Source organism: Pseudophryne corroboree, chromosome 3 (genome assembly GCF_028390025.1).
Source record: "Pseudophryne corroboree isolate aPseCor3 chromosome 3, aPseCor3.hap2, whole genome shotgun sequence".
Classification (NCBI taxonomy): Eukaryota; Metazoa; Chordata; class Amphibia; order Anura; family Myobatrachidae; genus Pseudophryne; species Pseudophryne corroboree.
The window spans coordinates 344,525,912-344,538,044 of NC_086446.1; the positions used below are offsets into that span (position 1 = coordinate 344,525,912).

At 48.1% G+C, this 12,133-nt stretch overlaps 1 protein-coding gene across 1 annotated transcript in view; it reads right to left on the reverse strand.

Annotated features, from left to right (window-relative positions):
* The window catches only part of PIP4K2B (phosphatidylinositol-5-phosphate 4-kinase type 2 beta), a 124,178-nt gene that overhangs the window by 79,200 nt on the left and 32,845 nt on the right, over positions 1-12,133 (reverse strand). Inside the window, exon 7 of the mRNA XM_063959700.1 lies at positions 7,891-8,004. Within this exon, the coding sequence (XP_063815770.1) occupies positions 7,891-8,004 (114 nt within the window). The remainder of the gene's footprint in view (positions 1-7,890; positions 8,005-12,133) is intronic.

Below are 12,133 nucleotides of genomic sequence, written 5' to 3' on the forward strand. Positions count from 1 at the left end.
CATCAGGATCCGGCGTTCAACCGCCATGCCGTCAAACGCAGCAAGTCTTGGAACAGACAGGGCCCCTGCTGTAACAGGTCCTGTCTGAGAGGCAGAGGCCAAGGGTCCTCTGAGATCATTTCTTGTAATTCCGGGTACCAAGTCCTTCTTGGCCAATCCGGAACGACGAGTATAGTTCTTACTCCTCTCTTTCTTATTATCCTCAGTACCTTTGGTATGAGAGGAAGAGGAGGGAACACATAAACCGACTGGTACACCCACGGTGTCACTAGAGCGTCCACAGCTATCGCCTGAGGGTCCCTTGACCTGGCGCAATATCTTTTTAGCTTTTTGTTGAGGCGGGACACCATCATGTCCACCTGTGGCCTTTCCCAACAATTTACAATCAGCTGGAAGACTTCTGGATGAAGTCCCCACTCTCCCGGGTGGAGGTCGTGCCTGCTGAGGAAGTCTGCTTCCCAGTTGTCCACTCCCGGAATGAACACTGCTGACAGTGCTATCACGTGATTTTCCGCCCATCGGAGAATCCTTGTGGCTTCTGCCATCGCCATCCTGCTCCTTGTGCCGTCCTGTCGGTTTACATGGGCGACCGCCGTGATGTTGTCTGACTGAATCAGCACCAGCTGGTTTTGAAGCAGGGGTCTTGCCTGACTTAGGGCATTGTAAATGGCCCTTAGTTCCAGGATATTTATGTGTAGGGAAGCTTCCTGACTCGACCATTGTCCTTGGAAGTTTCTTCCCTGAGTGACTGCCCCCCAACCTCGGAGGCTTGCATCCGTGGTCACCAGGACCCAGTCCTGTATGCCGAATCTGCGGCCCTCGAGTAGATGAGCACTCTGCAGCCACCACAGCAGAGACACCCTGGCCCTCGGGGACAGGGTGATCAGCCAATGCATCTGAAGATGCGATCCGGACCACTTGTCTAACAGATCCCACTGAAAGATCCGTGCATGGAATCTGCCGAATGGAATTGCCTCGTAAGAAGCTACCATCTTTCCCAGGACTCGCGTGCAGTGATGCACCGACACCTGTTTTGGTTTTAGGAGGTCTCTGACCAGAGATGACAACTCCTTGGCCTTCTCCTCCGGGAGAAACACCTTCTTCTGTTCTGTGTCCAGAATCATACCCAGGAACAGCAGACGCGTCGTAGGAACCAGCTGCGACTTCGGGATATTCAGAATCCAGCCGTGCTGTTGTAGCACTTCCTGACATAGTGCTACTCCGACCAACAACTGCTCCCTGGACCTCGCCTTTATAAGGAGATCGTCCAAGTACGGGATAATTATAACTCCCTTCTTTCGAAGGAGTATCATCATTTCGGCCATTACTTTGGTAAATACCCTCGGTGCCGTGGACAGACCAAACGGCAACGTCTGGAATTGGTAATGGCAGTCCTGTACCACAAAACGGAGGTACACCTGGTGAGGTGGGTAAATGGGGACATGTAGGTAAGCATCCTTGATGTCCAGTGATACCATGTAATCCCCCTCTTCCAGGCTTGCAATAACCGCCCTGAGCGATTCCATTTTGAACTTGAACTTCCTTATATAAGTGTTCAAGGATTTCAAATTTAGAATGGGTCTCACCGAACCGTCTGGTTTCGGTACCACAAACATTGTGGAATAGTAACCCCGTCCCTGTTGAAGGAGGGGAACTTTTATTATCACCTGCTGGAGGTACAGCTTGTGAATTGCCGCCAGTACTACCTTCCTGTCCTGGGGAGTAGCTGGCAAGGCCGATTTGAGGTAACGGCGAGGGGGAGACGTCTCGAATTCCAGCTTGTATCCCTGAGATACCACTTGTAGAACCCAGAGATCCACCTGTTAGCGAACCCACTGGTCGCTGAAATTCCGGAGACGGGCCCCCACCGCACCTGGCTCCACCAGTGGAGCCCCAGCGTCATGCGGTGGACTTAGTGGAAGCAGGGGAGGATTTTTGTTCTTGGGAACTGGCTGTATGGTGCAAATTTTTCCCTCTACCCCTGCCTCTGGGCAGAAAGGACGCGCCTTTAACCCACTTGCCTTTCTGGGGCCGAAAGGACTGTACCTGATAATACGGTGCTTTCTTAGGCTGTGAGGGAACCTGAGGTAAAAATGTCGACTTCCCAGCTGTTGCTGTGGAAACGAGGTCTGAGAGAGACCATCCCCAAACAATTCCTCACCCTTGTAAGGCAAAACCTCCATGTGCCTTTTAGAATCCGCATCACCTGTCCACTACCGAGTCCATAATACTCTCCTGGCAGAAATGGACATTGCATTAATTCTAGATGCCAGCCGGCAAATATCCCTCTGTGCATCTCTCATATATAAGACGTCTTTAATATGCTCTGTGGTTAGCAAAATCGTATCCCTGTCGAGGGTATCAATATTATCCGACAGGGTATCGGACCAAGCCGCTGCAGCACTACACATCCAAGCTGAAGCAATTGCAGGTTTCAGTATAGTACCTGAGTGTGTATATACAGACTTCAGGATAGCCTCCTGCTTTCTATCCGCAGGCTCCTTTAAGGCGGCCGTATCCTGAGACGTCAGTGCCACCTTTTTTGACAAGCATGTGAGCGCCTTATCCACCCTCGGGGATGTCTCCCAACGTAACCTGTCCTCTGGCGGGAAAGGGTACGCCATCAGTAACTTTTTAGAAATCACTAGTTTCATATCGGGGGAAGCCCACGCTTCTTCACACACTTCATTCAACTCATCTGATGGGGGAAAAACCACTGGTTGCTTTTTCTCCCCAAACATAATACCCTTTTTAGTGGTACCTGGGTTAATGTCAGAAATGTGCAACACATTTTTCATTGCCGTAATCATGCAACGGATGGCCCTAGTGGAATGTACATTAGTCTCGTCCTCGTCGACACTGGAGTCAGACTCTGTGTCGACATCTGTGTCTGCCATCTCAGGTAGCAGGCGTTTTTGAGCCCCTGATGGCCTTTGAGACGCCTGGGCAGGCACTGGCTGAGAAGCCGGCTGTCCCACAGCTGTTATGTCATCAAACCTTTTATGCAAGGAGTTGACACTGTCGTGTAAAACCTTCCACATATCCATCCACTCTGGTGTCGACCCCGCAGGGGGTGACATCACACTTATCGGCACCTGCTCCGCCTCCACATAAGCCTCCTCATCAAACATGTCGACACAGCCGTACCGACACACCGCACACACACAGGGAATGCTCTGACTGAGGACAGGACCCCACAAAGTCCTTTAGGGAGACAGAGAGAGAGTATGCCAGCACACACCACAGCGCTATATAATCAGGGATTTACACTAACACAAAATGATTTTTCCCTATAGCTGCTTTACATATACAGTTTTGCGCCTATATTTAGTGCCCCCCCTCTCTTTTTTACCCTTTGATCCTGGAAACTGCAGGGGAGAGCCTGGGGAGCTGTCTTCCAGCGGAGCTGTGAAGAGGAAATGGCGCCAGTGTGCTGAGGGAGATAGCCCCACCCCCTTCTCGGCGGACTTCTCCCGCTCTTATATTAATATTATGGCAGGGGATTTTTGCACATATATAGTTGTTTAGACTATATTATGTGCTGTTTGCCAATGTAAGGTACTCTAATTGCAGCCCAGGGCGCCCCCCCCCCCCAGCGCCCTGCACCCATCAGTGACCGGAGTATGTGGTGTGCATAGGGAGCAATGGCGCACAGCTGCAGTGCGGTGCGCTACCTTAATGAAGACCGGAGTCTTCAGCCGCCGATTTCCAGGATGTTCTTCTTGCTTCTGGCTCTGCAAGGGGGATGGCGGCACGGCTCCGGGACCGGACGACCGAGGCTGGGCCTGTGTTCGATCCCTCTGGAGCTAATGGTGTCCAGTAGCCTAGAAGCCCAAGCTAGCTGCAAGCAGGTAGGTTCGCTTCTCTCCCCTAAGTCCCTCGTAGCAGTGAGTCTGTTGCCAGCAGATCTCACTGAAAATAAAAAACCTAACAAATACTTTCTTTACTAGAAGCTCAGGAGAGCCCCTAGTGTGCAACCAGCTCGAGCCGGGCACAGATTCTAACCGAGGTCTGGAGGAGGGGCATACAGGGAGGAGCCAGTGCACACCAGATAGGACCTAATCTTTCTTTTAGAGTGCCCAGTCTCCTGCGGAGCCCGTCTATTCCCCATGGTCCTTACGGAGTACCCAGCATCCACTAGGACGTCAGAGAAATTTACATTGGCACTTAAAACATTCCACATATCCATCCAGTCAGGTGTCGGCGCCGTCGACGGCGACACCACATTCATTTGCTCCTCCTCCCTCGAAAAGCCTTCTACCTCAGACATGTCGACACACATGTACCGACACACCACACACTCAGGGAACCCTCTTATCTGAGGACAGTTCCTCCACAAGGCCCTTAGGAGAGACAGAGAGAGAGAGAGAGAGAGTATGCCAGCACACACCCAGCGCTATAATAACCCAGGACAAAAACACAAATATTTGTTTACCCAGATAGCGCTTTTATACTCAATTCGCCAATTATGTGCCCCCCCCCCCCCCCCCCTCTACTTTAAAACCCTCTCGTCACCGTGATCTAAGCAGGGGAGAATCCGGGGAGCTTCCTTTCAGCGGTGCTGTGGAGAAAAAATGGCGCTGGTGAGTGCTGAGGGAGCTTCTGTCCCGCTCTAAAATACAAAACTTTGGTGGGGGCTCGTAGGTATATACAGTGACCGGCTGTATATACCCATCTTTTGCCAGGAGAGGTTTATTTGCTGCCCAGGGCGCCCCCCCCCCCCACGCCGTACACCCTTACAGTGACAGTATGTGAGGTGAATGGGAGCAATGGCGCACAGCTGTAGTGCTGTGCGTTACCTCAGTGAAGAACAGTGAAGTCTTCTGCCGCCTCTGTCTTCTAACTTCTCATACTCACATGGCTTCTACCTTCAGGCTCTGTGAGGAGGACGGCGGCGTGGCTCCGGGACGGACGGCGAGGATGAGACCTGCGTACCGATCCCTCTGGAGCTAATGGTGTTCAGTAGCCTAAGAAGCAGAGCCTTTCAACATACAGAAGTAGGTCTGCTTCTCTCCCCAGTCCCTCGATGCAGGGAGTCTGTTGCCAGCAGGCTCCCTGAAAATAAAAAAACCTAACAAAATACTTTCTGTCCGAAACTCAGGGGAGCCTCTGAATAGCACCCAGTCTCCTCTGGGCACAGTAATCAACTGAGGTCTGGAGGAGGGGCATAGAGGGAGGAGCCAGTGCACACCCAAATCCTAAAGTCTTTCTTAAAGTGCCCATGTCTCCTGCGGAGCCAGTCTATCCCCATGGTCCTTATGGAGTCCCCAGCATCCTCTAGGACGTAAGAGAAAACAGGTTTACTTGTAAAATTATTTTCTGAGTCCATGGGGGACACTGGAACAATGAGTATTGTGGAGCAGGTAGAGTCCTACGCCCAAAACCACCTTCAGTGGAAGTAAAATGTGTCAAAGCTGTAAAATTTGATGAAAGTGTGGGCAGAGAGCCACGCGGCGGCCTTACAGAGTTACTCTGCAAAGCACAATGCCAAGCCGCCCAGGGAGTCTCCACAGACTTGGTGGAATAGGCATGCAACGGTTGATACTCCAAAGTGCAGACATGACAAATGGTCAGTTGTAGCCAGTTGGCTATGGTCTGCTTCAAGGCTGGCCAACCATGCTTACTGAAGTAATAAATGATATAGAGCACTGTATCTGTCTCAGTAAAAGCTGCGATCGCGAGAGCTATGTTACTCTCTGCATAGAGAGAATGTCCAGTGGTAGCTGCTGGCTGCGCATGCTCCACCACAGCAGCTCCCTCTGTCCTCACAGTGCTGACCGTCTGCTCCCGCCTCCCAGCCCCTGGTGGTACAATACGTATTTTTGCCGATGCTGATAATGGTATGGTATTCCCTATAGTATGTCTCAATGAAGCCCTCAGTGTATGTATACCATAGTCACACCAATGGTACTAACTGGTTACCTAGTAAGGATGTATTTTATTACACTTATCAGAGTTTAATTTCTCTCCGTCATAATTTTCCAATATCCGTACATCAATAGCTGCATGGACATCTAGAATATGATTGAGATTATTAACACGATGGATGGATGGCTTCTTGTTCTATTATGGATTATATTCATCATATGATATAGCATGTGATGGTGTTGATTGCTAATTGCAATGTGTATTATACAGTTATTTATATGTGCATATATTGAAAGCATGCGCTCCATGTGTCCATATATGAATTTCCAAGTAGGGATTTTTCACAGCTCATTCGTTATATCATGGCTGTTATACTGATCATTAAAGATGTCACTACTTCCTTTATGCTCTTAAGCAGACAATGGAGATCAAACCCACTACTGAATGTCTGTTAATGATTTCAGTTTAGACAACAGTTGCTATTTGCAGTAGTAACATTCATACAGTGTTACTTGTACTGTAACTTCAAAATGGCTAAAACTGTTGCCACTTTCAATGGGTGTCTCAGTATATAATTATGTCTGTTTACCTCAGACACTGGAAACCACATTCGCTATAAGGTGTCTGATATAATGCATCAGTGTGCACACTAATAATCACTGCACACTGTAGTTTGCTATCATTATATATTTTAGGCAAATATTAGAATGGACACTGGATACATGCTTTCTGCCATGAATCTACAGTATATTACCGTATTCACCATTTTAATACACTGTTTTCTCAATCCTATTGATGTTGGTTTATGTATATGCAAATATCATCAGTCCAACAGAACCAGTTGCATTATTATGAAAACCCGGTATATTTAGCTGTTCCCATTATTTTATTCACAATGGAAAATAATTTTGTGGGAACGGTACACATAACCATACTAAAGGTCGAGAAAGCTATGCATCTTAATATAATATTTCTACTTAATTCGCACCGATATTATTTAGTCTTCGCTATTGCTGACAGTCGCTATTAAAAGCATTTATAATGGTCTAAGGACAATATCCTGTTGACTTGTCTGATGGCAGGAACACTATCCAACAGTATTCATGGTAAATAATTTTAGTAGAGGAGGATGGCAATGGATTAAATAAACATTTTCATTTAAGCATTGACACTGCTGTACACAGCGAGGACGCAGACAAAAGGCTGAACTGTTTAGGTATAGGGAAGGCAGGAGAAACATCCCTCTTTCTCTGAATGCAGTCAGTACTGTGAAGTAAAAAGGATGTCCAAAGTCTCAGTGCGGGAGGAGAGAGGAACGGGTAGCCTAGTGCAGGGGACGCGCCAAAGGAGAGGAGACAATAGGGCCAGTGGCCTCCCTCACAATGGGGGGTGCCTCATAACTGGTCTCTGTGTTGAGGACGTTGCTGGACTCTCTGTGCACAGGAGCTGACCGGTGACACTGATCCCTTAACCATTGTACCGGCCACCAGAATAGGGAAATGGCGGAGTAGCAGTGGGAGGGTCTGTGTTGCTGTTCCTGCTGACTGCAAAAATAAAACTAAAAAAGTAAAAAAAAAAAAGTTGGGTTGAGTGCACCTTAAATTGTACCTGGTTTCTCCTTCCTTTCCCCTCTCTATGGGGATTTGATTCTATATCCCTGTTTAAACCAGTTGGTAGCACCTTGTGAGCCTAAATCCCTGTCTCACATATACATATATGAGACCCCAAAATAAGGGTGGAATTGATATTATGGAAGGCACCCCAACAGTATAAATTAAATTATTTTATCTCGGTGCGGGTTACTCTTCTGATTTGGTGGGAGCTTTATGCTTGACCAATATCGGAAATATTTTTGTGGGTGGGGTATAGCCTGTGCTGTCTGCAAAGTAGTTAACTACTTAGTGGAGCAGGAGGAGTCCTGACCACCATCACCATGGTTCCTGTGTCCCCACTGAATGAATAAGAAAAGGGCAGAATAAGTCCCCAAGTTACAAATTCTTAGTAATGAAGGGCAGCTCTCACCTCCACATCTCTTTTCAACTTCTCCAGGAAAATTTTCTTGTTCTCTTCGCCAACACGTAACTTCTGGCCTTCATTCAAGAAATCATTATCTTTAAAGGTAGGCAAATCCTTGGCCTGCAGATGAGGGAATGCAGTGTCAATTTAGGTATACGTATTAAAAGCTTTTTAAAAAATGGGGGGGGGGGAAAACCCCACAGCATTCTTACAGCCATATATAATTTTAAAGATTGGGCCTCCTAATTAGCAATACTAGTTTGCTCATTATAAGGCAATATTCGCATTTACATGCTACATTGTGGTGCAGGATGTTTGCACACTGAGCAGGTCTTGCAGGACAGGCTCTAGTCAATAGCATATGTCTGTCTCTCTATCCAATCCTTGTCAGTACAGTGAACAGCTCATTGTAGTGTTGGCATAGGAGACAAGCTATTATGCGCCATTCTGTTCTTACATCCAGCCGACCGCCTGGCTGCTCTAATAGCAGTGAGGAGCTGCAGCACTGTGTGCAGCCGCAGTATAGGGGGTGAGCTTAGCACACTGCTTGATGTCTGAGCTACACACCTCCCCGCTCCCACAATGAGGCATCACGTAGCTCGAGCCTGAGCAGTGACCTACAGCAGAGCGCATGGAGGAAGGAATCCAGGGACTCCTGAGAGTTGAACATGGCTACATCTGTAGCTCATCAAGTTGGGTATCAAGGGGGGAGGGGGTCACAACATGCGCGGAGGAGTGACAAACAAATGAGGGCCATCCACCAATGAACCTCCGAAGCGAATTATAAATGCTATTCAAATTACATGGCAAGCCTGGTTGTGGTGTGCATGTATGTGCATTGCTGGGAGTAGATCACTGCGTGTGCATGGAAGGTACTATAGCAGGGGTATTCAATATGTGGCCCTACAGCTGCTGTGGAATTACATATCCCAGCATGCCCTGCCACAGTTTTGCTTTTAGGACAAGCTAAAACTTTTGAACTGCATACTGGGATGTTAATTCCACAGCAGCTGCATGTTGAATATTCCTGCACTGCCTTCTGAGGACCATAGCTGGCGGAGGTGGGGGGTAGTCTCCAGCAGGTGTGCACCCAAGCTGCAGATGAAGCTGGGTAGGGGCTGCTCTTTGTTCCCTCCTGTGGAGCCCTTTCCTGGGTAGGAAGGGATGCAGCGCTAGCACCAGGATAAGTATTGCAGATGGTCTTCTACGGTATATTATTTTATGTTTTTGACATCAGTAGGTCTAGCAAGGAGTAATGGAAACTTTTTCTTGGATTAGCTGTATAAAAATAATTCTCAGAAACCAAAAATACAGTCCGATTACTGACAGGATTTTGAGGTTTTAATGCATGATGTCAATATGTAACATAACATAATAGGCAGTGGGTCTACAAGAGATTACACACATTATATATATATACATACATACACACACATACTAATTATATCTATATCTATCTATCTATATATCTATCTATATATATATCTATATATATATATCTATATATATATATATATATATATATATATATATCTCCCTGCACTCTCACAAACCACAGCCAGCTACTAGGGTGCCTAAGGGGTATGACCAAAAGTACAATACAGTATTTTCTACAGCCGTGGAAAGAATAGCACTCTCTAGATTTTAATCAACCAAGTGAACAATTTACTGTAAAGGTCAATCTCACAGTTCCATAAGGAGATTTCCTCCTCCAACGTTTCGGTCCACACCAGGACCTTTGTCAAGGAGTTAACAGCTCAGTCAGATGGGCAGCATAACATCACAGATCAACAGTGCAAAATAACTGGAACCAGAGATGCTGCCTCACCGGACCCTGTTTTATACCAGCACTAATTGGTCTTTTGGTCACGCCCCCCTCATTGTGAAAGAGCTGTGGAACGCACCCGTGGAGCGCAAAGACGTCACTTCCGGTGTCCCCGGAAGTGTGTATGACAAGTATAATACATAAGAGGCAAATAAAATCAAACTTATGCACATGTGAAACATTACTTTTATGGCCCAGAGATGGCCGCTGTGTATAGCGCTAGTACCAGTGTGTTTCACTGCCCACGGCGGGAGACCCCGGTATAAGCCGGAAGTGTCGCGTATCCATGGTGACCAAGTGAAGACGGAGTGTCACAATGCGCATGCGCCGCTAACAGCACTGTGTCAGTCAACGGGGCAAGATTCACTCTGTACAGTGGGGGGGGGAAACAGCTCAATAAGTGTACATATGCAGCGGTGCTTAAGTTATCAAACGGCCAAACAATCAGATTGTTTAAATAGATAATGGTAAATTATGGATGTTATGAAAAGATCCATCACTGTTTATCTCCAGCGTCATGAGTGATTGATACGATGTGGCATATGAACTGTTATAAGTATGCATATAGGATTACATGGGCTGGTATATAGGGGCCGATGAGGTCACAAGGCAGGGATCAATATACAGTGTGTAGGGAAAGAGGTATTTTCAAAACTAATCTACTGGACATAGATCAACAAGTACAAGCAGTATATGTTACATAGCAAAGAAAAAAACAAAACTTATTTCAAGAAGATGGACAACGGGTTATTTTCATTCATGCCCCTTGGGGCTATAGTGTCAAGTTTATATATCCATAAACTTTCCCTTTTCTTCAGTAATAGGGCACGGTCGCCCCCGCGGGGCGGTGGTGGAATCCAGTCGATGAGCTTGGATCTCAAATCAGAGACTTGGTGTCTCAGTGTCATAAAGTGTCTGGCAACCGGTAGCACAGCAGTCCCAGAGGTGATAGCTTGGTGGATTGTGGTTCTATGATTCGCCATTCTGTCTCGGAACCGTCTGGTGGTCATTCCAACAGAATATAGTCCGCATGGGCATGTTAGGATGTAAATTAGAAGGTCCATAGAACAATGTAGTCTAAATTTAATGTTATGCTAGGGAGTGGCTACGACGGCTGAGGAGTAAGCAGCAGAGCTCGGGAGCTCCCCGGCCACCAAACTCCTGCAACTAATCCTGACCCCCTCTGGTGTCTCTGCCCGGCCGGAATCTTCACCACAGGCTGTGGGCACCGGCGGGCACCTTATTACGCACTCTCCGGGACCCGTGGAGCGGCATTTACCGACATCCGGCCCTGCGGCCTGCACCTCCTCCGGATCCCCGGCCTCGATTTCGGCGACCCCGACCGCGAGTCGCCCGTGGCTCGAACGGCGGGCTGCTGCTGCCGCCGGACGCCACGGAGGGATTGGAAAGAGGGGATATCATCTCCTCTGCCTGTCGGGCTGTGGCCTGGGGCCCTGGTAGCCGGAGAAAATACAGGTACTCCTGGGGAAGGGGCACGGCGGCCATCTTAGAAGCTGCTTATATAGGCTGCTGCCCGCGCCTGGACATATGAAGAGCTGCCTGTTGGGATTCTCATGTGCCCTGTGAACTGTCCCTGCACTCTGGGACCTTGCTGCATGCTGCTATCTCCCATTCCTAATCTCTTAACAAATATGATAAAGTTCCACCTGTGATTGGAGGCAAGGTCTGCTACTTCTACTGCACAGCTCTCCTATTATACCACACAGGAGCTGCATATAGATTGGAACTAATTACACTGCTGTACTGCACTAATATCCTACAGTGTACTACACACCAATATCCTACTTTACCTCCCGGAATTTGATACGGGATATTCCCTCCTCATTACTCTCATCCATATTGTTACTTTTACACAAGACTGTGCTTCCTATCCATTGATATTTTGACCTACAGACTGGGCACGATTGGTTCCCGCCACTGCTTATACACAACCTTGCTGCTGCCGTCTTCTACTTACACTTCTATACTGCAACCCTGCCCTGGGGTGAGTGTGACTGCTCCTGTCCAATATGGTTAAGGGCGGCCAGAGTGCAGCCGCGGCCAAACTAGAAAGATTTGCTAGACAATCCACTCCCCAGGTAACATCGGCTCCTTCTCAGGGAACCTCTCCGACGCACCGGACCTCCCCTTCTGAGTCTGCTGTCAGTTCCCCAGAGGCAGCGGAGGCGCCGTCTATTCAACAGGTGCTGGAGGCTATAGCTGGCAGTGAACAGCGTCTCTCAGATAAGATGGAGAAGGTGCAGTGCGATCTCTCCTTGCTCCGACAAGATGTCCAACGAATCCGTGAGAGAGTGGGTGAGGCGGAGACACGGGTCTCCAACCTGGAAGATATGTGTGGTCCCTTAAAGCAATCTGTATCCACGGTGACCCAGCAGGTTTCCTCCCTCCAGACCAAGCTTTTAG